The sequence below is a fragment of the Neomonachus schauinslandi genome, chromosome 15, assembly GCF_002201575.2.
Source record: "Neomonachus schauinslandi chromosome 15, ASM220157v2, whole genome shotgun sequence".
Lineage (NCBI taxonomy): Eukaryota > Metazoa > Chordata > Mammalia > Carnivora > Phocidae > Neomonachus > Neomonachus schauinslandi.
In genome coordinates, this window is record NC_058417.1 from 22569185 (window position 1) to 22596092 (window position 26908).

At 38.5% G+C, this 26908-nt stretch overlaps 1 protein-coding gene across 1 annotated transcript; it reads right to left on the reverse strand.

Annotated features, from left to right (window-relative positions):
- Positions 1-26908, reverse strand: SLFN12 (schlafen family member 12). Its single transcript, XM_021704411.2, is given in 4 exon segments — positions 1-398; positions 25854-26072; positions 26075-26662; positions 26665-26908. Coding segments are annotated over 4 exon segments (1428 nt in total). The 5' UTR covers positions 26888-26908.

A 26908-nucleotide genomic window follows, 5' to 3' on the forward strand; every position in this document is an offset into this window, starting at 1 on the left:
TCAATGAAAAGAACTTGCATTGTCTTCAGTCAATATGGAAAGCTCTTTACTCAAGTAGAAGATCTCTAGCATGACACACACTTTCCCAGTGTAACCACCCATTTTTACCAGTTCATGCTTTAAAGTGAAGGCAGCTTGCAAAGAGTAGCCTGTTAACTCTTTATTTAATACCCTGAAGAAGGTATGTAGGACTAGTGGATAGCCCTGGGCAATTGGAAGAGCATCACAGATTACATTCTGGTTCTCTTGCAAGCCCAGATGCAAAGACCAGGTCCTAGAAAATATCAATGTCCCTGGACCAACAGAGCCCATTTCTTTACAAATTAACTGTGCAAGTCCTTTGTGTTGTGAGAACAGTTTCTTGCAGAGGGCTTCCAGAATATCTCTTTCCTGTGGCACTAGATATGAAAATAATTAGAATAAATTTTAAAGCACTGGGAAACTTCCAATTCCAACCATGACAAAGTAGCTTGTCCCAGACCAATCTTCCCACCAAAAACAACTATGAAAGCTGTACAAAATAAATAAGAGTGATTTGAAGACCAGAGGAACAACCAATACAAGCACGACTTAAAATGTTACAATCTTTGATAGACAGGAAGCCCAGGAAGTTGCTTCACATTCACCTCAGCTTTTGGCCTAAGGATACTTTCTATATCGTGTTATGGGTGAATAGAGCCCAAGCAGAAATTAGCAGTCTCACTAGGCTGAGGAAAAAGAGGTTGGAATTCACGGCTGTCAGATACTTACTCAAAAGACTTAAATCTTACAGAGTATATTCTTTGATCACAATAGAATTAAATTAGAAATCAGTAACGGTAAGATGTCTAAAAAATCCCCAAGTATTTGAAAATTGAACAGGAAAATTTTAAATAACCTATCCATCAGAGAAGAATTCATAAGGAAAATTAGAAAAACTTTCAAACTGAATAAGTAAAATTCAACATATAAAAATTTGTGGAATGCAAATAAAGTAGTGCTTAGAGAGAAATATAAAGCTTGTGTTAAAAAGGGAAAAGTCTTAAAATTAAATGATCTTAGTTTCCACTTTAACAAATCCAAAGTAAGTAGAAGAAAGGAAGTTATAATCACAGAACAGAAATCAATGAAAACAAACAATAGATAAAATTACCAAATCCATAAGTTGGTTCTTTGAAAATTAAATTAAATTGATAAGCCCTTTGCAAGAGTCATCACAAAAAAGAGAAAAAGTACAGATGAACAACAGAAATAAAAATACTGTATCAGTACAGATTTACACATGTTTAAAAGACTAAAAGAGAATGCTATAGGGGTGCTTGGGTGGCTCAGTCGGTTAAGCATTCTAATCTTGATTTTGGCTCAGGTCATGATCTCAGGGTTGTGAGATTGAGCCCCGTGTCAGGCTCTGTGCTAAGCATGGAGCCTGCTTAAGATTCTCTCTCCTCTCTTTGCCCCTCCCCACTCCTGGTCTCTCTCACTCTAAAAAAGAAAAGAGAGAGAATGCTATAAACAATTTATAAACATTTTTTGCCAATATATTTGACAAATGAGATGAAATGGACAAAATCTATGAAAATAAAACACCAAAACTGACATGAGAAAAAAACAGAAAATCTGAACAGGTCTATATCTATTCAACAAATTTTGTTCATTACCAAAATCTTTCCATTAGCAAAACTTCAGGGAGTTTCAACAGTGATTTTTATAAAATATATAAGGAAGAAATATCACCACTCTTACTCAAACTCTTTCAGAAAATAGGAACAATGAACATATCTCAGCACATCCTATCAGGCTAGAATAATTCTGATTCCAAATCCTGACAATGCAAGAAAAGAAAGCCACAGACCAATATCCCTCATGAACACAGACAAAAAGAATTTCTCAGCAAAATATTAGCAAACAGAATCTAGAAATATATAAATAGAATAATACAACATGACTAAATGGGTTTTTTTTTTTTTGGAATGCAAGGTATGTTTAACATTAAAAAAATACCATCCAATATAATTAACCATATTAACAGAAAAAGGTGGGGGAGGGATATGGTCATCTCAATAGATCCAGAAAAAGCATTTGATAAAATTATTTCCCTAGTACTCTCAGAAAATGAGAAATAAAGGGGAACTTAATCAATATGATAAAGGGCACCTAAGAAAAGAAATACAGAACACTTTCTCCTTAAGATTGAGAAGGAAAATTTTCTACTTCCAGTTCTTGTATTCAACATTTTTCTGAGGTCTTAATCCTAGCCAGTGTAATACGGTGAAGAAATAAGTGTTATTAAAATTAGAAAGTAAATACTAAAACTTTTTCTATTCACAGAAAACAGGGTTGTTCACATAGAAAATCCATTTTATATTGATAAAAGAGTCAAGTCAAAGGAAAATACAACACATTTGTATGTACCTGATAAATGGTTTCAAAATAATAGAAGGCAAATTTGACAGAAGTAGAAGGAGATATAGATAATTTTAGTTGACTATTTTAACACACTTCTCTCACTAACTGATAGACAAAATCTTCAGAGACAGACAACAAAAATCAGTAAGGACACAGTAGATTTGAACAACACAATTAATAAACTTAGCCTAAGTGTTTGTCCCCTTCCACATTTACCAGAATTCTGCCAAAAGTATATAGCAGAAGTGATAGTGAGACTAGGTTATAAAACTAGGTTATAAAAGACTAGAGAACATATTTCTTCACGCCCTACCCCAATTGCTCACTCTGGGGGAAGCTGCTATTCCATGAGGATACTCAAGTAACTCATGAATAGATTCATGTAGGGAGGAACTAAAGTATTTGACCAACAGCCAAAGAGGAACTGAGGACTGCCAACAACCTTAGTTGCTGGCTTGGGAATAGATTTTCCCCCAGCTGACCCTTTAAATGAGATGGGGCCCATAGCTTGATTGCAATGTAGTGAGTCAGAATCACCCAGCTAAGCCACTCCCAGATTCCTGACCCACTGAAACAGTGACATAATAAATGCTTCTTGATAATTTAAGCTGCTACATTTTGGGGTAGTTTATTACATGGCAATAGGTAATACATCAAAAAAAGCAGAAAGACTGGGGTGCCTGAGTGGCTCAGTCGTTAAGCATCTGCCTTCGGCTCAGGTCATGATCCCAGGGTCCTGGGATCAAGCCCATCGGGCTCCCTGCTGAGCAGGGAGCCTGCTTCTCTCTCTCCCACTCCCTCTGCTTGTGTTCCCTCTCTTGCTGTGTCTCTCTCTGTCAAATAAATAAATAAAATCTTTTTTTAAAAAAAGGCAGAAAGATCAATACAAATCTCCAGTGTTTGAAAATTAAGCAACATATCTTCAAACAACCTATAAGTTAAAATAGCACAGTGGAAATAAAAAAATATTTTGAACTAGATGAAAATGAAAACACAACATATTAAACCTTTGGAGGAATCAATGGCTCTAAAATAAATTTCTTGAAAAAGAAAAGATGTAAGATCAGTTACCTAGGTTTTCAGACTTATTGTCAGATAAGAACAGCAAACTACACACACACACACACAAAAAAAAAAAAAAAGGAAAAAGGAAAAAAAATAGGGTAAGAGGAGATATCATTGCAATTGAAAGAAAAAATACAATAGAGGGGCACCTGGCTGGCTCAGTTGGTGGAGCATGTGACTCTTGATCTCAGGGTTGTGTGTTCAAGACCCATGTTGGGTGTAGAGATTACTTAAAAATAAAATCTTAGGGGTGCCTGGGTGCCTCAGTCAGTTAAGCATCTGCCTTGAGCTCAGGTCATGATCCAGGAGTCCCAGGATAGAACGAATTCAACTATTTAATTATTTAACTCCCAGCCCCTCATCGGGCTCCCTGCTGGGCAGGGAGTCTGATTCTTCCTCTGACCTTCCCCCACCTTGTGCTCTCTCTCTCACTCTCTCAAATAAATAAATAAAATCTTAAAAAAAAATCATTAAAAAATAACAATAGAGAAAATCAGCAATGTCAAAGTTGGCTCTTTTTTTTAAAAAAAAAGATTTATTTATTTGAGAGACAGAGAGTGCACAAGGGGGGGAGGGGCAGAGAAAAATAGAGAGAGAAAAACCTGAAGCGGACTCCCTGCTAAGCGCAGAGCCCAGCATGGAGCTGGATGCAGGGCTTGATCCCAGGACTCTGAGATCATGACCTGAGCTGAAATCAAGAGTCAGCCACTTAACTGACTGAGTCACCCAGGCACCCCAAAGTTGGTTCTTTGAAAAGATCAATAAAATAAACACTTAGCAAGACTTATCAAGAAAAAAAGAGGGAAAAATCAGTTATCAATATCCAGAATAAAAAAGACGACCTTGTAGCTTCTATGGACATTAAAAAGTTAAGAGGTATTTATCAACAACTGTTCAAAAACAGGCAAAACAAACTTATGGATACGGAAGTCAGAAAAATGATTGCATTTTTGTAGAATAATGACTGAAAGGTCATTACATGAGGGAGGCTTCTCAAGTTCTTGTAATGTTTTATTTTCTTCATATGGATATTGATTACAGAGGCATGTTCACTTTGTGAAAATTTATCAAGTGTGTATGGCTTCTGCACTTTCTTGTACATATGCTATATTTTAATTTTAAAATTTTACTTAATAATAGGACATAGAGGTGAATATTTTAAGTGCTTATTTTAGGGAAAAAAAGGATTAATACTGACTTAAGCATCTCAAGAAACAGGAAAAAGGACAGCAAAATAAACCCAAATAAAGAAAAAGAGGGGTGCCTGGCTGACTCATTTGGTAGAGCATATGACTTGATATCAGGGTTGTGAGTTTGAGCCCATGTTGGGCATAGAGTTAAATTTAAAAAAAAACCAGGGGGGGCGGAGCAAGATGGCAGAGGAGTAGGAAATCTGGATTTCATCACCTCTCAGGAATTCAGCTGGATAGGGATCAAACCATTCTGAACACCTACAAACTCAACAGGAGATCGAAGAAAAGAATAGCAACAATTCTCTCATCAGAAAAGCGACCACTTTCTGGAAGGTAGGACGTGCGGAGAAGTGAATCCGAGGCGATATTCAGAAGGATAGATGGCGGGGGAGGGGCCTCCGTCGGCCGCTTCTGGCAAGTGATAGAGCCGCGGAGCACAAAATCGGAACTTTTAGAAGTCGGCTCCGCTGAGGGACGTCACTCCGGTGGCTAAGCAGGGGGTGGAACCCTCGTGGGACAGTGTGGTCTCAGGACCCTCGGGGTCACAGAAGGACCGGGGGTGCCTGAGTGCAGCAGAGCTCCCAGGTATCGGAGCGGGGAAGCCGGCTGCAGAGACGGAGCCGAGGCACGGGCTTTCAGCTCGGGGTTGCCATAAACCGTGATCCGCGGCACAGTCGGGCCACTGCTCCTCCAGCAGGGACCCAACAAGCGGCAGATCCGGGGAGACTCCCCTTCCTCCCCCAGGAGGAGCGGTGCGGGAGCACACCGCAGGGATCTGCGGGGTTTGGAGACTCCACACGGGGTCAGGTGCCAGAGATAGAAATGCTCGGTCACAGGCACAGGTCACACACCCAAATGCGTGGGTGAACACGGAGTGCAGCCGGAGACCGGGGAGACGGGAGTGACTGACGGCTTTTCTCTGGGGGCTCACTGAGGAGCGGGGCCCCGAGTTCTCGGCTCCTCTGGGGCGGAGATTGGAGGCCACCATTTTCACTCTCCACCTCCAAAGCTGTACGGAAAGCTCGCAGGGAACAAAAGCTCCCGAGAGCAAACCCCAGCAGATTACTTAGCCTGGACCTGGCAAGGGCGGGGCAATTCCGCCTCCGGCAAAGACATTTGGGAACGATGGCAACAGGTCCCTCCCCAGGAGATCAGCGAGAACAGCCAGCCAAGACCAAGTTTACTGATCAATGAGAACGGCAGAACTCCAGCGCTAGGGGAATACTGCACATAGGATTCATGGCTTTTTTACCATGATTCTTTAGTCTTTCAAGGTTAATTTTTTTTTAACTGTCTTTTTTTCTTTTTTTCTTTTTCCCTTTTTCAACCAACTTCTTTTCAATCCCTTTTTTAAAAAAACATTTTTATTTTTCAATTTTAGAGTCATATTCTTTCCCTTCATAGTAGTTACCCGTATTTTTGGCATATATATATATATAAGTTGTTCTCTCTTTAAAATTTTGAGATAGTTTCTTCTAACAGATCAAAATATACCCTAAATCTCTAGTGTATGGTTTTTTTCTACTCCCCTGCCTGATCACATTCTCTCCCTTTTTTTCTTTTTCTTTTTTAATCCTCTTCTTTCATTTTTCAAACAACTTCTTATCAATTCCTTGTATAAAATTTTTATAATTTCCATCTTTACAGTCATATTCCATCCCTTCATCATATCAACCCTTATTTTTGTACATATATAAGTTTTTCTTTCTTTAAAATTTTGGGAGGCACTTTCTTCTACCAGACCAAAATACACCCAAAATCTAGTGTGTGGCACTGATCTATATACCAGCCTGATCATATTTGATCACATTCTGGTTTTTTGTTGTTGTTGTTTTGTTTTGTTCTGTTTTTATCTTTATCTTTTTCTCTTTTTTTTTCTTCTTTTTCTTTTTTCTCTCTTTCCCTTTCTTTTCCCACTGCTTCAGGGCTTTTCTGATTTGTTTAGAGTATATTTTCTGGGGACGTTGTTACCCTGCTAGCATTTTGTTCTCTCATTCATCTATTCTCCTCTGCACAAAATGACAAGACGGAAAAAATCACCTCAACAAAAAGAACAAGAGGTAGTACCGACTGCCAGGGACCTACTCAACACTGACATTAGTACGATGTCAGATCTAGAGTTCAGAATCATCACTTTAAAGATACTAGCTGGGCTTGAAAAAAGCATGGAAGTTATTAGAGAAACCCTTTCTGGAGAAATAAAAGAACTAAAATCTAACCAAGTCGAAATCAAAAAGGCTATTAATGAGGTGCAATCAAATATGGGGGTGCTAACTGCTAGGATAAATGAGGCAGAAGAGAGAATCAGTGATATAGAAGACTAAATGATGGAAAATAAAGAAGCTGAGAAAAAGAGAGATAAACAACTACTGGATCACGAGGGCAGCATTCGAGAGATAAGTGATACCATAAGACGAAACAACATTAGAATAATTGGGATCCCAGAAGAAGAAGAAAGAGAGAGAGGGGCAGAAGGTATATTGGAGCAAATTATAGCAGAGAACTTCCCTAATTTGGGGAAGGAAACAGGCATCAAAATCCAGGAAGCACAGAGAACCCCTCTCAAAATCAGTAAAGACAGGTCAACATCTAATAGTAAAACTTATGAGTCTCAGAGACAAAGAGAAAATCCTGAAAGCAGCTCGGGAGAAGAGATATGTAACCTACAAGGGTAGAAACATTATATTGGCAACAGACCTATAAACAGAGACCTGGCAGGCCAGAAAGGACTGGCAGGATATATTCAGAGCACTAAATGAGAAAAATATGCAGCCAAGAATACTCTATCCAGCTAGGCTGTCATTGAAAATTGAAGGAGAGATAAAAAGCTTCCAGGACAAACAAAAACTAAAGGAATTTGCAAACACGAAACCAGCCCTACAAGAAATCTTGAAAGGGGTCCTCTAAGCAAAGAGAGAGCCTAAAAGCAACATAGACCAGAAAGGAACACAGACAATATACAGTAACAGTCACCTTACAGGCAATACAATGGCACTAAATTCCTATCTTTCAATAGTTACCCTGAATGTAAATGGGCTCAATGCCCCAATCAAGAGACACAGGCTATCAGACTGGATTAAAAAACAAGACCCATCGATATGCTGTCTGCAAGAGACTCATTTTAGACCCAAAGACACCCCCAGATTGAAAGTGAGGGGGTGGAAAACCATTTACCATGCTAATGGACACCAAAAGAAAGCTGGGGTGGCAATCCTGATATCAGACAAATTAGATTTTAAACCAAAGACTGTAATAAGAGATGAGGAAGGACACTATATCCTACTTAAAGGGTCTATCCAACAAGAAGATCTAACAATTGTAAATATCTATGCCCATAACATGGGAGTGGCCAATTATATAAGCCAATTAATAACAAAAGCAAAGAAACATATCGACAACAATACAATAATAGTGGGGGACCTTAACACCCCTCTCACTGAAATGGACAGATCGTCTAAGCAAAAGATCAACAAGGAAATAAAGACTTTAAATGACACACTGGACCAAATGGACTTCACAGATATATTCAGAACATTCCATCCCAAAGCAACAGAATACACATTCTTCTCTAGTGCCCATGGAACATTCTCCAGAATCGATCACATCCTAGGTCATAAATCAGGTCTCAACCGGTACCAAAAGATTGGGATCATTCCCTGCCTATTTTCAGACCACAATGCTTTGAAACTAGAACTCAATCACAAGAGGAAAGTCGGAAAGAACTCAAATACATGGAGGCTAAAGAGCATCCTACTGAAGAATGAATGGGTCAACCAGGAAATTAAAGAAGAATTAAAAAAATTCATGGAAACCAATGAAAATGAAAACACAACTATTCAAAATCTTTGGGATGCAGCAAAGGCAGTCCTAAGAGGAAAGTATATAGCAATACAAGCCTTTCTCAGGAAACAAGAAAGTTCTCAAGTACACAACCTAACCCTACACCTAAAGGAGCTGGAGAAAGAACAGCAAATAAAGCCTAAACCCAGCAGGAGAAGAGAAATTATAAAGATCAGAGCAGAAATCAATGAAACAGAAACTAAAAGAACAGTAGAACAGATCAACGAAACTAGGAGCTGGTTCTTTGAAAGAATTAACAAGATTGATAAACCCCTGGCCAGACTTATCAAAAAGAGAAGAGAAATGACCCAAATCAACAAAATCATGAATGAAAGAGGAGAGATCACAACCAACACCAAAGAAATACAAACAATTATAAGAACATATTATGAGCAACTCTATGCCAGCAAATTAGATAACCTGGAAGAAATGGATGCATTCCTAGAGATGTATCAACTACCAAAACTGAACCAGGAGGAAATAGAAAACCTGAACAGACCTATAACCACTAAGGAAATTGAAGCAGTCATCAAAAATCTCCCAAAAAACAAAAGCCCAGGGCCAGATGGCTTCCCAGGGGAATTCTACCAAACATTTCAAGAAGAATTAATACCTATTCTTCTGAAACTGTTCCAAAAAATAGAAATGGAAGGAAAACTTCCAAACTCGTCTTATGAGGCCAGCATTACCTTGATCCCAAAACCAGACAAAGACCCCATTAAAAAGGAGAACTACAGACCAATATCCCTGATGAACATGGATGCAAAAATTCTCACCAAAATACTAGCCAATAGGATCCAACAGTACATTAAAAGGATTATTCACCACGACCAAGTGGGATTTATCCCTGGGCTGCAAGTTTGGTTCAACATCTGCAAATCAATCAACGTGATACAATACATCAATAAAAGAAGGAACAAGAATCATAGGACCCTCTCAATAGATGCAGAAAAGGCATTTGACAAAGTACAGCATCCTTTCTTGATCAAAACTCTTCAGAGTATAGGCATAGAGGGTACATACCTCAATATCATAAAAGCCATCTATGAAAAACCTACAGCAAATATCATTCTCAATGGGGAAAAACTGAGAGCTTTTCCCCTAAGGTCAGGAACGCGGCAGGGATGTCCACTATCACCACTGCTATTCAACATAGTATGGGAAGTCCTAGCCACAGCAATCAGACAACAAAAAGAAATCAAAGGCATTCAAATTGGCAAAGAAGAAGTCAAAGTGTCACTCTTTGCAGATGATATGATACTTTATGTGGAAAACCCCAAAGACTCCAACCCAAAACTGCTAGAACTCATACAGGAATTCAGTCAAGTGGCAGGATATAAAATCAATGCACAGAAGTCAGTGGCATTCCTATACACCAACAACAAGACAGAAGAAAGAAATTAAGGAGTCGATCCCATTTACAACTGCACCCAAAACCATAAGATACCTAGGAATAAATCTAACCAAAGAGGCAAAGGATCTGTACTCAGAAAACTATAAAATACTCATGAAAGAAATTGAGGAAGACACAAAGAAATGGAAAAACGTTCCATGCTCATGGATTGGAAGAACAAATGTTGTGAAGATGTCAATGCTACCTAGAGCAATCTACACATTCAATGCAATCCCCATCAAAATACCATCCACTTTTTTCAAACAAATGGAACAAATAATCCTAAAAGTTGTATGGAACCAGAAAAGACCCCGAATAGCCAAGGAATGTTGAAAAAGAAAAGCAAAGCTGGCGGCATCAGAATTCTGGACTTCCAGCTCTATTACAAAGCTGTCATCATCAAGACAGTATGGTACTGGTACAAAAACAGACACATTGAGGGCGCCTGGGTGGCTCAGTTGGTTAAGCGACTGCCTTCGGCTCAGGTCATGATCCCGGAGTCCCGGGATCGAGTCCCACATCGGGCTTCCTGCTCGGCAGGGAGTCTGCTTCTCCCTCTGACCCTCCTCCCTCTCATGCTGTTTCTCATTCTCTCTCTCTCAAATAAATAAATAAAATCTTTAAAAAAAAAAAAAAAAACCAGACACATTGATCAATCGAACAGAATAGAGAGCCCAGAAATGGACCCTCAACTCTATGGTCAACTCATCTTTGACAAAGCAGGAAAGAATGTCCAATGGAACAAAGACAGTCTCTTCAACAAATGGTGTTGGGAAAATTGGACAGCCACATGCAGAAGAATGAAACTGGACCATTTCCTTACACCACACACAAAAATAGACTCCCACACAAAAATAGACTCTCAATGTGAGACAGGAGTCCATCAAAATCCTAAAGGAGAACACAGGAAGCAACCTCTTCGACCTCAGTCGCAGCAACTTCTTCCTAGAAACATCACCAAAGGCAAGGGAAGCAAGGGCAAAAATGAACTATTGGGACTTCATCAAGATAAAAAGCTTTGGCACAGCAAAAGAAACAGTCAACAAAACCAAAAGACAACCGACAGAATGGCAGAAGATATTTGCAAATGACATATCAGATAAAGGGCTAGTATCCAAAATCTATAAAGAACTCATCAAACTCAACACCCAAAGAATAAAGAATCCAATCAAGAAATGGGCAGAAGACATGAACAGACATTTTTCCAAGAAGACATCCAAATGGCCAACAGACACATGAAAAAGTGCTCAACGTCACTCAGCATCACGGAAATCCAAATCAAAACATCAATGAGATACCACCTCACACCAGTCAGAATGGCTAAAAATAACAAGTCAGGAAATGACAGATGTTGGTGGGGTTGCAGAGAAAGGGGAACCTTCCTATAGTGTTGGTGGGAATGCAAGCTGGTGCAGCCACTCTGGAAAACAGTATGGAGGTTCCTCAAAAAGTTGAAAATAGAGCTACCATATGATCCAGCAATTGCACTACTGGGTATTTACCCCAAAGATACAAAAGTAGGGATCCGAAGGGGTACGTGCACCCCGATGTTTATGGCAGCAATGTCCACAATAGCCAAACTGTGGAAAGAGCCAAGATGTCCATCAACAGATGAATAGATAAAGAAGAGGTGGTATATATATACAGTGGAATATTATGCAGCCATCAAAAGGAATGAGATCTTGCCATTTGCAACAACGTGGATGGAACTGGAGGGTATTATGCTGAGCGAAATAAGTCAAAAAAGAGAAACACATGTATCATATGATCTCACTGATATGAGGAATTCTTAATCACAGGAAACAAACTGAGAGTTGCTGGAGTGGGGGGTGGGGTGGGAGGGATGGGGTGACTGGGTGATAGACACTGGAGAGGGTATGTGCTCTGGTAAGCGCTGTGAATTGTGCAAGACTGTTGAATCTCAGATCTGTACCTCTGAAACAAATAATGCAATATATGTTAAGAAAAAAAAAGAAGAAGAAGGTAGCATGAGGGGAAGAATGAAGGGGGGGAAATCGGAGGTGTAGACGAACCATGAGAGACGATGGACTCTGAAAAACAAACTGAGGGTTCTAGAGGGGAGGGCGGTGGGAGGTTGGGTTAGCCTGGTGGTGGGTATTGAGGAGGGCACGTTCTGCATGGAGCACTGGGTGTTATGCACAAACAATGAATCATGGAACACTACATCTAAAACTAATGATATAATGTATGGTGATTAACATAACAATAAAAAATTTTTTAAAAAATAAAAATAAAAACAGATTTAAAAAAAAGAAGAAAGGTTATTATACAAACGAGCAAAACCTAATTTTAAAAGGAAACATACATACAATAGACACAATAAATAAAATCAAAAGTTGGTTCTTGGAAAAGAATAATGAAAAGAATACCAATGTGAGTCTTCCAGCATGCCTGGACAAGAACTTAAAAATAGAAAAAGTACAAAAAATCAATATCAGGAATTCAAAACAAGACATCACTAGAGATCCTGCAGACAATGAAAAATTGTAAGAGATTATTATCTTTTTTTAAAGATTTTATTTATTCACTTGAGACACAGGGATACAGAGAAAGAGAGAGAGCACGAGCAGGGGGAGAGGCAGAGAAAGAAGCAGGCTCCCCGCTGAGCCAGGAGCCGGATGTGGGGGCTCGATCCCAGGACTCTGGGATCATGACCTGAGCCGAAGGCAGATGCTTAACCATCTGATCCACCCAGGCGCCCCATAAGAGATTATTATGAACAATTTTATGTCACTGAATTTGAACACTTAGAAGATACAAATTTCTAGAAAAATATAACTTGCCAAAATTGACTAAAGAATAGAAAAACTGAATACTGTAATCTTTAAAGAAAGTCCATTTAGCAGTCAAAAATATCTCCACAAAGAAAACTGTAGGAAAAAAATGATAAATATGACGTCATTAAAATTAAGAACATCTTTTCATCAAAACACAGGGAGTGGGAAAAGTCATGCAATGGGAGAAGAGATTTGCAACATAAACAACACACAGAAGACATGTATTTAGATTTTTCTTTTAATTCCTACAAATCAATAAGAAAAAAAAGACAAACAAAAAAAGATGCTTTAAGCAACATTTCTTAGAGAAGGAATTTCAAGTAATCAATAAGCATATGACAAAGTTCCCAACTTCATTAGTAACCAAAGAACAAATAAATGCAAATTAAATTTATAATAAAATACCTATAGGTGCCTAGAAGACAGGCAACATTTAAATGTGGCCTATTTAAAGTTTTTTAAATGTTGCCTATCTTGTATGGCTGAGGATGTGGAAGGTTGGGTAAGCATGTAAATTGGGAAACATTTTGGCATTATCAACTAAAGTTAAAAATACAAATACCTTGGGGTGCCTGGGTGGCTCAGTCAGTTAAGCATTTGCTTTTGGCTCAGGTCATGATCCCAGGGTCCTAGGATAGAGCCCCACATCGGGCTCCCTGCTCAGTGGGGAGCCTGCTTCTCCCTGTGCCTCTGCCTACCGCTCTGCCTACTTGTGCTCTCTCTCTCTGTCAAGTAAATAAATAAAATCTTTAAAAAAAAATACAAATACCCTATGACCCAACAATTCCACTTGTGCTCAGGAAATAGATGCAAATGCCCACAGGGTGTCTGAAGCAGCATTCTTTATAAGAGATCAAACTGGCTATGACTCAAATCAACATAGCAGTAGAATTTATAAATAAATAGTTGTATGTTCACATAGGAATATTTTATTGCAAGGAAGATTAATGAACTATACACAACATCTAACAAATATAATCTTGAATGAAGAAGCACCACAAAAATAATATATACAGTGTGGTTCCATTTTAATAAGTTCAAAAATAAGCAAAACAAAGCTATATTTTTAGGGATGAGCACATAGAAGATAAAATTATAAAGAATGGTGAAAATGTGACTAGCATAAAATTAGTATGGAGGTAACCCAGGGTGGGGATGTGACCAGGAAAGAACACAGGAGATTTTTAGGGTGCTACTAATGATTTATTTTCTGATTTGGGTGATAGATATACAGCTATTTATACACAACTGTTTCATTATATTGTTCATTTAGTTTCATGTTCATTTCTGTAGCCATATTTCACAATCTTAGAAAAGCACTGGTTGAAAGAAAAGAAATAACAAATACTGGAAAAGAATGAGCCAAACTGGGGCGCCTGGGTGGCTCAGTTGTTAAGAGTCTGCCTTCGGTTCAGGTCATGATCCTAGTGTCCTGTCAAATAAATAAATAAAATCTTAAAAAAAAAAAAAAAGAATGAACCAAATTAACTTTATTATGGTGTACCTAAAAAACCAGGAGAAATAACTGAAAAGCTATTCCAATTACTAAGATAGTGGGTTGATATAGTAAATATAGTAACTGTAGTATTTTCCTATATAACAGCAATTCATAGAATACATAATGATAGAACAACTTCATTCCAAAAGCAACAAGACTTGGAATTGCTAGAAATAAATCTCAACAATAAATATTCAGCAACTCAAGTGAACACTCAGGTTTTAGAAACTTCTCATAATTTGGCTTGGGTCAAGGGAAAGTCTCCATGCAGACTTATAGTCTAAGTTATGTGTTCCAGGCCAGGTCACTATGGGTGTCATTGTCTATTGTGTTTATAGGTCACTCAGGAATTTCTAAGGAAGGGGAGGTCCCTCCCTAAGTTTGGGCTAGGTTGGGACACTCTGAATCCCTTTGATGTAATATTATTTTAATAGGTCCTAAATACCACATTTTCTCATAAAGAAGTTAGTGAAAATATTTTAGAGTGAAATACAAGACAGAAGATTAACATATAAGATACCTAAGAAAAGCAAACTGTTTTAAAAGTGCTTATTTCACAAAATAAGTAAATTTTATATTCTCTTAGGGAAAAAGCCTGAAATAAGGATATAAAAGATGAGATGTCAGACTGATCAGACCGATATGGAAATACCAGCTACTGAAATTATAATTCCTTAAAAATATAATTTACCAAAATCAATTCGAGGAAACAAAAAGCCTGAGTAGTCCTTTAATTATTAAAGAATTAGAAATAGTAGTTACAAATCTTCTCACAAAGGGCTCAGATACTTTTACAGGCAAGTTCTACCAAAATCTCAAACAACATATTCCAATTTTATATAAATTTTTCTGAAGGATAGAAAAAGAGGAAATATACCCAACTCATTCTGCTTTCACTGTTATTTTGATTCAAACACTAAATAAAGAAAGAGAGAGGACTATTATTAGAGCCTACAATGCATGAATTTAGATGCAAAAATTCTGAATAAAAAATTAGCAAACTGAATAAAAGTGTATTAAGGAGATTAATACTCCAATATCCAACTGGATCTGTTCCAGGAATGCAAAAATTGTTTAATATAAAATATTAACATGTCATTTGTTAATTAACAAATGAAAAGGATAAACATTTGTGACAACAGAAACAGAAGATGTGTTTGATAAAATTCAATATTTATTCATGATAAAAAGAAAAATCATTTACTAAACTAGGAATATCATGGAACTTCCTTAATCTAATAAATGGTATATTCAAAAATACCTAATGCAAACTTCAATTTAAATGAGAAAATCACAGAAATATTCTCTTTAAGATCTGAAGTAAGGGATGCCTGGGTGGCTCAGTTGGTTAAGTGTCTGCCTTTGGCTCAGGTCATGATCCCAGGGTCCTGGGAACAAGTCCTGCATCAGGCTCCTTGCTTGGCAGGGAGCCTGCTTCTCCTTCTGCCCTTGCCCCTGCTCATGCTCTCCCTCTCTCTTGCTCTCTATCTCTCTCTCTGACAAATAAATAAATAAAAATCTTAAAAAAGAAAAAAAAAAAGATCTGAAGTAAGACCATTTCCATTTAGAATTATACCCAAAGTCCTCATGGGTTCATTAAGACAAGAAAAAAATTAAAAGCGGGCGCCTGGGTGGCTCAGTTGGTTAAGCGACTGCTTTCGGCTCAGGTCATGATCCTGGAGTCCCTGGATCGAGTCCCGCATCGGGCTCCCTGCTTGGCGGGGAGCCTGCTTCTCCCTCTGACTCTCCCCCCTCTCATGTGCTCTCTCTCTCTCATTCTCTCTCTCTCAAATAAATAAATAAAATCTTAAAAAAAAAAAAAAACTTAAAAAATTAAAAGCAAAAGATTAGGAAAAAACTAAAATCATAAGGAAACAACATTTTAAAATCAGTATATTGTTTATAAAGAACATAAAAAGAATCTAGGGACAAATCATTGAAAATAAAGAGAAAGTTTAGCAAGGTGGCCAAATATAAAATCAACTTGTAAAATCAGTTGCATTTCTACACACCAGCAACAATGATAAATTGAAACTTTTAAAGAAAAACATCATTCACAACAACAAAAAAAGTAGAGGAAGCTAGTAATAAAGGTAACAAATGACTGACAAAACTTGTACAGAGAAATTTATAAGACTTTAAAGACATTAAAGAAGGGCACCTGGGTGGCTCAGTCAGTTAAGTGTCTGCCTTCAGCTCAGGTCATGATCTCAGGGTCCTGGAATCGAGCCTTGCATCAGGCTCCCTGCTCAGTGGGGGATCTGCTTCTCCGTCTCGCTCTGCCCTTCCTCCCTGCTTGTGTTCTCTCTCTCAAATAAATAAATAAATCTTTTTTAAAAATAAAGACATTAAAGAAGTTCTAAATAAATGGAGAGACTTCCTATGTTAAAGAGGACAAAGATGGACTGATATAAATATGTAATTTCTTTCCCAAACTATCTATAGATCTATGTAACTGCAATCAAAATCCTGCAAGGGTTTTTTTTTGTGGCAGTTAATTAGATTCTAAAATCTCTAGGAGAGAGTAAATGACCAAAATTACCAAGACACTCTCAAAGAAAAAGAATGAAAGAAAGTTTATCCTGTTGGATACTGATTATTTAGTATGAAATTACAATATTAAGACAGTACAGTGTATTTAAGGACCAGTAAATTGACTGAGGGTACATAAAGAGATTCTAGAAATAAGAGTTATATATAGATATATTTAATAATATGTTGGTGGTGGCCTGGCAGATCAATGGGTGAAAGTGGAACTATTCAGGGACCAAAAGAGGATTTGGATTCTAGAATCTGTAAGTTGCATTGACAAATCATAAGAAAAAGACAAAAGCACTATAGAAAAATGGGCAAAAGACAGAATGGGCATTTCTTAGAAGACTTACTTATGGGTAATAAGTATAAGAAGAGATGCTTTACCAAGTTAATAACCAGGGAAATACATACCACAGAGAGATACCATTCTGTACCTACTTGAGTGGGAAGATGAAGGATGGTGAAAAGAAGAAAGATGAGATTTGACAATTGGAGAAGATAGAGGCATTTCTAATATACCATTGATAGGATTGAAGTGATTCATTTACTCTGAAAAATAATTTGACATTATTTTAGTACTTGCAACTCACATACCTCCTGACTCAGCAATTCTACTCCTAGTTGTGCACCCAAGAGACTCTCTTGCAAATATGCACCAGAAGACTGAAAATGAATATTCAAGGTTATACTGTTCAAATAGCAGAAAACAACATGTTGACCCCAAACGATAACAAAAACAGATAAATTAGAGATGCTGAGTATTGATGGCATTTCTCCAGTAACTGAATTCAGCTGTGCATGAGGCTGGGTCTCAATCTAGACATCCCAGTGACGTGATCCACTTCTCTTTTTGTTTAAACTAAACTGTTACTCTTACTTTCAATTAAAGCAGTTCATATTACACCAAGAAAAGTCTAATCAAAATCTAAAGAATTAGAGTCTGATATATTCAATGACTAAGAATACCAAAGTATGCCTGTTAACACCCACATGAGCTCTGATGACAAATTTCAAGATGGCGCTGATATGAAGAAAAGGAGGTTGGAACATACTCACACCAACAAGTCCAAAGAAGCCAGAATTAGGATACAATCAAGATGGCAGAGGATTAGGAGACCTTAGTTTCGTCTGGTCCCAGGAACTCAGGTACATAGCTATCAAATCATTCTGAACACCTGCGAACTTGACCAGAGATATAAGAAAAGAATAGCTGCAACTCTACAAATATAAAAGTGACCACTTTCTGCAAGGTAGGAGGTGTGGAGAAGTGAATTCAAGGTGATATATGGGAAGATGAACTGTGGGGGAGGGAGCATTCATCAGCCAGCTACCAGAAAGTGATATAGCAGCGGAGCACAAAATCAGAACTTTCAGAAGTCTGCTCCAGTGAGGAATGTCCTGGCCTGAAAGGCACCCAGGTGGCAAAGTGGGTGGACTCCTAGGTGGGACAGTGTGGTCTCAGGATCCTTGGGGTGACAGGAAGACCAGGGGGGACTGAGTGCAGCAGAGTTCCCAAGCATCGGAGCAGGGAAGCCAGCTGCAAACAGTGGGCCAAGGAGTGGGCTTTCAGCTCAGGGTTGCCATAAACAGTGAACCACCTCTGAGCAGGGGCCCAGCAAGACCCCTGCCTTCCTCCCCCAGGAGGAGAGGCTCAGGAGTGCACCACAGGAGTCTTCAGGGTTTGGAGACTCAAAGCAGGGTCTTGTGCCTGAGATAGAAATGCTCGGTCACAGGCCACATGAGCATGGAGTACAGACTGAGACCAAGGAGACAGGAGTGATTGACTGTTTTTCCCTGAGGGTGCACTGAGGAGTGGGGTCCCAAGCTCTTGGCTCTGGGGCTGGAGATTGGGAGACCACCATTTTCATTCTCATCCTCTAAAGACATGTGGAAAGCTTCAGGGAATAAAAACTAAATAGAGCAAACTGGAGCCGCTTACTTAGCTTGGCCCCCCTGGCAAGTGCAATACAATTCCAACTGGGGAAAAAACACTTGAGAATCAAAGCAACAAGCCCCTCCCCCAGAAGATCAGCAAGAACATCCAGCCAAGACCAATTTACCAATCAATGAGAACTGCAAAACTCCAGCACTGGGGGAATATAGCATATAGAATTCATGTTTTTTCTGCCATGATTCTTTGGTCTTTCAATTTTAATTTTCTTTTCTTTTTCCTTTTTCAATCAATTTCTTATTTTATCAACTCGTTTTTTAAATATTTTTTAATTTTCATTTTTACAGTTGCATTCTACCCCTTCAGTATTTAATTTTATTTTTGTATATATATAAGTTTTTCTTTCTTTGCAATTTTGAGATGTAGTTTCTTCTAACAAACTGACCAAGATACACTCAGGATATAGTGTATTGCAGTTCTGTTCCCCTGTCTGTTTATATCCCTTCTTTTTTTGTTGTTGTTTTTTCTCTTTTGTTTTTTCTTGTCTTCTAATTTTCATTTTTACAGTTACAGTCTATCCTTTCATTGTATTTAATTTTATCTTTGTACATATATAGGTTTTTCTTTCTTTACAATTTTGGGATCTAAGTTTTCTAACAAATGGACCAAAATATAGGATCCAGTGTATTGCTCTATTCTGTCCACCTGTCTGATTATATTGCCTTTTTTTCTTTTCTTTAAAAAAAAATATATATATATATATTTTGGTTTTGGGTCTCTTCTGGTTTGCTTAGTGTATATTTCTCTGGGGTCGTGGTTGCCATTTTTGCATTTTGTTCTCTTGGTCATTATTCTTCTCTGGACAGAATGACAAGACAGAAAAACTCACCTCAAAAAAGAGAACAAGAGGCAGTACTGACTGCCAGGAACCTAGTCAGTACGGACATAAGTAAAATGTTGGAACTAGAGTTCAGAATAACAATTATAAAGATGCTAGCTGGGCTTGAAAAAAAGCATAGAAGACACAAGAGAATCCCTTTCTGGAGAAATAAAATAACTAAAATTGAATCAAGTTGAAATAAAAAACTCTATTAATGAGATGCAATAAAAAATGGAGGCTCTAAGTGCTAGGATAACTGAGGCAGAAGAGAGAATTAGTGATATAGAAGACTGATGATGGAGAGTAAAGAACATGAGAAAAGGAGAGATAAACAATTACTGGATCATGAGGGGTGAATTCGAGAGATAAGTGATACCATAAAGTGAAACATTATTAGAATAATTGGGGTTGCAGAAGAAGAGGAAAGGGGGGGCAGAAGGTATATTGGAACAAATTATAGTGGAGAACTTCCTTAATTTGGGGAAGGAAACAGGCATCCAATTCCAGGAGGCACAGAGAGCCCCCTTCAAAATCAATAAAAATAGGTCAACACCTGACATACAACAGTGAAACTTGCAAATCTCAGAGACCAAGAGAAAATCCTGAAAGCAGCTGGGGATGAGAGGTCTGTAACCTACAATGGTAGAAACATTAGATTGGCAGCAGACCTATCTACAGAGGCCTGGCAGGCCAGAAAGGACTGGCATGATATATTCAGGGTGTTAAATGAGAAAAACATGCAGTCAAGAATACTTTATCCAGCTAGGATGTCATTCAAAATAGAAATAGTGATAAAAAGCTTCCAGGACAAACAGAAACTAAAAGAATTTGTGATCACCAAACCAGCCCTACAAGAAATATTAAAAGGGATTCTCTAAGCAAAGAGAGAGCCCAAAAGTAACATAGACCAGAAAGGAACAGAGACAATATACAGAAACAGTGACTTTACAGGTAATACAATGACACTAAATTCGTATCTTTCAATAGTTACTCTGAATGTAAATGGGCTAAATGCCTCAATCAAAACACACAGGGCATCAGATTGGATAAAAAAGCACGACCCATCAATATGCTGTCTGCCAGAGATTCATTTTAAACCCAAAGACACCTCCAGATTTAAAGTGAGGGGGTGGAAAACCATTTGCCATGCTAATGGACATAAAAAAAGCTGGGGTGACAATCCTTATATTGGACAAATCAGATTTTAAACCAAAGACTGTAATAAGAGATGAGGAAGGAAACTATATCATAATTAAAGGGTCTATCCAACAAAATCTAACAATTGTAAATATTTATGCCCCTAACATGTGAGCAGCCAATTATATAAGCCAATTAATAACAAAATTAAAGAAACACATCAATAATAATACAATAATAGTAGGGGTATTTACAACCCCAACTCACTGCAATGGACAGATCATCTAAGCAAAAGATCAACAAAGAATTAAGAGATTTGAAAGACACACTGGACCAGATGGACTTCACAGATATATTCAGAACATTCCATCCCAAAGCAACAGAATACACATTCTTCTCTAGTGCACATAGAACATTCCCCAGAATAGCTCACATCCTGAATCATACATCAGGTCTCAACAGGTACCAAAGATTGCGATCATTCCCTGCATATTTTTGGACCACAATGCTTTGAAACTAGAACTCAATCACAAGAGGAAATTTGGAAGGAACTCAAATACATGGAGGCTAAAAAGCATCCTAAAGAATGAATGGGTCAACCAGGAAATTAAAGAAGAATTAAAAAAATTCATGGAAACAAATGAAAATGAAAATACAACTGTTCAAAACCTTTGGGATACAGCAAAGGCAGTTCTAAGAGGGAAGTATATAATGATACAGGCCTTTCTCAAGAAACAAGAAAGGTCTCAAATATAAAACCTAACCTTATACCTAAAGGAGCTGGAGAAAGAACAGCAAATAAAGTCTAAACCCAGCAGGAGAAGAGAAATTATAAAGATTAGAGCAGAAATCAATGAAATAGAAACAAAAGGACAGTAAAGCAGATCAACAAAACTAGGAGCTGTTTCTTTGAAAGAATTAATAAGATTGATAAACCCCTGGCCAGACTTATTAAAAAAAAAGAAGAAGAAGAAGAGGGAGAGAGAGGTAGAGAGAGAAAGGACCCAGATAAATAAAATCATGAATGAAAGAGGAGAGCTCAAAACCAACACCAAAGAAATGCAAACAACTATAAGAACATATTATGAGCAACTATATGCCAAAAATTAGGCAATCGGAAAGAAATGGATGCATTCCTAGAGATGTCTAAACTACCAAAACTGAAACAGGAAGAAATACAAAACCTGAACAGACCCATAACCAGCAAGGAAATTGAAGCAGTCATCAAAAATCTCCCAAAAGATAAAGGGCTAGTATCCAAAATCTATAAAGAACTTATCAAACTCAAGACCCAAAGAACAAGTGATCCAATCAAGAAATGGGCAGAAGACATGAACAGACATTTCTGCAAAGAAGACATCCAAATGGCCAACAGACACATGAAAAAGTGTTCCACATCACTGAGCATTAGGGAAATCCAAATCAAAACCTCAATGAGATACCACCTCACACCAGTCAGAATGGGTAAAGTTAACAAGTCAGGAAACGACAGATGTTGGTGAAGATACGGAGAAAGGGGAACCCTCCTACACTGTTGGTGGGAATGCAAGCTGGTGCAACTACTCTGGAAAACTGTATGGAGGTTCCTCAAAAAGTTGAAAATAGAGCTACCATACGATCCAGCAATTGCACTACTGGGTATTTACCACAAAGATACAAATGTAGGGGGCGCCTGGGTGGCTCAGATGGTTAAGTGTCTGCCTTCAGCTCAGGTCATGATCCCAGGGTCCTGGGATCGAGTCCCACATTGGGCTCCCAGCTCAGCGGGGAGCCTGCTTCTCCCTCTGACCCTCTCCCCTCTCATGCTGTTTCTCTCTCACTCACTCTCTAAAAAATAAATAATAAAAATCTTTAAAAAAAAAAAAGATACAAATGTAGGGATCTGAAGGGGTATGTGTACCCCAATGTTTATAGCAGCAATGTCCACAATAGCCAAACTATGGAAAGAGCCAAGATGTCCATCAACAGATGAATGGATAAAGAAGATGTGAGATATATATACACAATGGAATATTATGCAGCCATTAAAAGGAATGAAATCTTGCCATTTGCAACAATGTGGATGGAACTAGAAGATATTATGCTGAGCGAAATAAGTCAATCAGAGAAAGACATGTATCATATGATCTCACTGATATGAGGAATTCTTAATCTCAGGAAACAAACTGAGGGTTGCTGGAGTGGTGGGGGGTGGGAGGGATGGGGTGACTGGGTGATAGACATTGGGGAGGGTATGTGCTATGGTGAGCACTGTGAATTGTGTAAGACTGTTGAATCACAGACCTGTACCTCTGAAACAAATAATATATTATATGTTAAAAAAAAAAAAAAGAAGATAGTAGGAAGGGAAAAATGAAGGGGGGTAATCGGAGGGGGAGATGAACCATGAGAGACAATGGACTCTGAAAAACAAACTGAGGGTTCTAGAGGGGAGGGGGGGTGGGAGGATGGGTTAGCCTGGTGATGGGTATTAAAGAGGGCACATATTGAATGGAGCACTGGGTGTTATACGCAAACAATGAATCATGGAACACTACATCAAAAACTAATGATGTAATGTATGGTGATTAACATAACATAATAAAATTTTAAAAAAAGAAATGAAATCTTGCCATTTGCAATGATTTGGATGGAACTAGAGGGTATTATGCTAAGCGAAATAAATCAATCAGAGAAAGACAATTATCATATGATCTCACTGATATGTGGAATTTAAGAAACAAAACAGAGGATCATAGGGGAAGAGAGGACAAAATAAAACAAGACGAAATCAGAGAGGGAGACAAACCATAAGAGACTCTTAACCATAGGAAACAAACTGAGGGCTTTTGGAGGGGAGGGAGGTGGGGTTTGGGGTAACAGGGTGATAGATATTATAGAGGGCACGTGATGTAATGAGCACTGGGTATTATATAAGACTGATGAGGGGTGCCTGGGTGGCTCAGTCATTAAGCATCTGCCTTTGGCTCAGGTCATGATTCCAGGGTCCTGGGATCGAGGCCCGCATCGGGCTCCCTGCTCAGTGGGAAGCTTGCTTCTCCCTCTCCCACTCCCCCTGCTTGTGTTCCCTCTCTCGCTGTGTCTCTCTCTGTCAAATAAATAAAATGTTTAAAAAAAAAAAAAGGACTGATGAATCACTGACCTCTACCTCAGAAACCAATAATACATTATATGTTAGTTAATTGAATTTAAGTTAAAAAAATGAAAAACAAACAAAGAAGTCAGAATTAAACTACCTGGAAAGTGATATCTCAGCTGCTCATTTTCCAAATTCTAAACAGATTTACTACAGTATAATGGCGATGATATTTGTCATTGGAAGATGATCTTTTCTGTCCCAGGAAAATCTTAAAACAAACAAACAAACAAAAAACCACATTCTTAATTTGCCATGAGAGACCCTCCCCCCATCTAACTAATGCATAGCATATCAAAAGTCTGCTTAGATTTAACCCCTTTTTCCCAATAGAAATATTGTTAGATATTGTGGTTAGATTCCTAGGTCAGACACAAATTGCAATTTTATATTTTATTTAAGTTTTTTTTTTTTTTTGAGAGAGAGAGAGCTGGGGAGGGGCAGGGGGAGAGAGAGAGAGTGAGAATCCCAAGCAGGCTCCACGCCCAGCACAGGGCCTGATGTGGGACTGGATCACACGACCCTGAGATCATGACCTGAGCTGAAGTCAAGAGGTGGTAGCCTAACCGACTGAGCCACCCAGGCACCCCTAGGATTTTATTTTTAAGTAATGTGTACACCCCACATGGGGCTCAAACTCACAACCCCATGATCAAGAGTCACAAGCTCTGGGGTGCCTGGGTGGTTCAGTCGGTTAAGCATCTGACCCTTGATTTTGGCTCAGGTCATGATCTCAGGGTTGTGGGATCCAGTCCCACATCAGGCTCCATGCTGGGTGTGGAGCCTGTTTGAGATTCTCTTTCTCTCTCCCTCTGCCCCTCCCCTGCTCTCTAAATAAATAAATAAAATCTTAAAAAAAAAAAAAGTCAAATGCTCTACCAACTGAGCCAGGCAGGTGCCCCACAAATTGCAATTTTAATGCCTTTTTTCAACATCTTTTTTTTTTTTTGAGAGAGGGAGAGAGAACACAGGGGAAGGGCAGTGGGAGAGGGAAAGAGAGAGAGCAAGAATCTTAGCAGGCTCCACACCCAGCAAGCTGGAGGTGGGGGTCCATCTCATGACTCCAAGATTATGACCTAAGCTGAAATCAAGAGTTGGATGCTTAACTGACTGAGCCACCCAGGCACCCCACAAATTGCAATTTTAATACATTTTAATCCTTGATGCTGCTGGAACACACTGTACCTGGAATGAAAATTAATAGAAAAAACGCATTAAGAGTCATCGAATACATTGCCATGTTCTTGGGTTCACTTTAAAGGCAATTAAAATTTGAAGATGAGATAGCTAGTGAAGGACTGCTGAGTTTTGCAGATTCTAAGAAAGAACCTTAAATTTTCAGAGATTTTAAAGTTGCCAGTGCAGTCTAACTTTATTTGAGGCTTCCTTTTTCCAAAATCAGATAAAATACCAGCATTATTCTTTTTCTTAATCACTCCAACTTAGGGTTACATTTTGGCCACCAGATGGAAAGACAGAAGAGGAAAGGTAAGGGGGTGCCTGGGTGGCTCCCTCAGTTAAGTGTCTGCCTTCAGTTTACAGCCCGCGTTGGGCTCCCTGCTCAGCAGGGAGTCTGCTTTTCCCTCTGCCCCTCACACCACTCATGTTCTCTCTCTCACTCCCTCTGTCTCTCTCTCAAATAAATAAATAAAATCTTAAAAAAAAAAAGAGGAAGAGGGAAGAGGTTTTAAGGGAAATAAATAGAAAGGTGTAAAGACAGATGAAGGAAAGGTAAATAAAAGAGGCAAGTGGTCCTGACAGAAAGAAATGGTCAGTTACTGAAACTGAGCTCAGAAAGAAAAACGATTCAACAGGCTTTTTCACTGGAAGTGAGTAAAGAGATGGTAGGGAAGAAAAATAGGGTTAATTGGATCTTTGTACCAGCTTGTGCTATTGACAGAAGGTAATGCGGCTTCTGTATGGAAGAGCTATCTTCTAAGTGGGTAGAGGAAAATAAGAGAGTGAATGATTGATCGTATCCACCAGACATTAGTAAATTAGGTGTTGAAATGTGAAGCCTATGATGTCACCCCAAATCCCAAATGAAAACCTACCTGCCATCCTAGCCCTATGGAGCCTCCTTCCTAATCTCCCTTCCTCACTTGGGTTTGCAGGCAACATGTTGGAAATCCATTCCTTCATGGTAAACTGTCGCACATTGTTGTCTTTCACATGCCAAGATTCTGGCTCTTTAGTAAACACTGCACAGCAGAATGGCTCTATTTTGAGGGCACAGACATATCCACAAAGATGCCCTTCATCATATACTTCAAGGAATTTGCATGCGTAGTTTATCTCCTTCTTCTCCTTACAGAAGTGATAGGCAACTTTCTAATGGATTTTTCTATTTCTGAAACTAACTTGTTAAGATCACTCACTTCTCTTTTAAAGCCAATTACTTCATCCCCATTTAAACCAATAAACAAATATCCCCCATCAGTATTTGAAAATGCAGAAATATACTGAGGGAGAATCTCTTTAATGCGTTGTAACAACTTGTCTGTTGAGAAGGCTTTCATTTCAACATGTGTGGATTCAGTAAAGGGGAGTTTTTCTCTGTACCTAAGTTGTGTCCTGTTAAAAAAGTCATCAGCCAAGGCCTTCACGTTACTCTCTACTTGTGCATTCTGCTTTGGAGACAATTTAGATCTATACAATCTCCCCTTAGTTTTGTTCTTGTCTGTGAGGAACTCCATTGTAGCAGTGGCATCCATGATATTTGTACATGTTACATCCCTTTTGTACAAATTCGACTTCAAGGTGGCAATCCGTAAACCAGAGGTTTTTGAGCTCCATGATTTGACAAAAATTAGAAAATATTCACCTTGCTGCATAAAGTCTAGGTATTTATGAACAGATGGAAGAATATTTCCAACAGAACTTTCCAAATCTAATCCTATTCCATCTTTTGGTAACTATAGTTTTCATTCTCAATTTCAGCCTTGATCACTCCCCCTCCAGAATTCAGCAAAGCAATCATAGCTTGTAAGATGTTTTCATTCTGCTTTTTTTGAAGTTGACACTCTTTCATTTTTTTCCTATTCTTCTCCCCAAGAGTGACTCTTCCCACACCTAAAATCAGCTCAGCAGAGTTAGTTTTCAAATCAATACTAATGTTCATTTTCCCAGTAGCCATTCAATTTCCAAGCAGAAATCC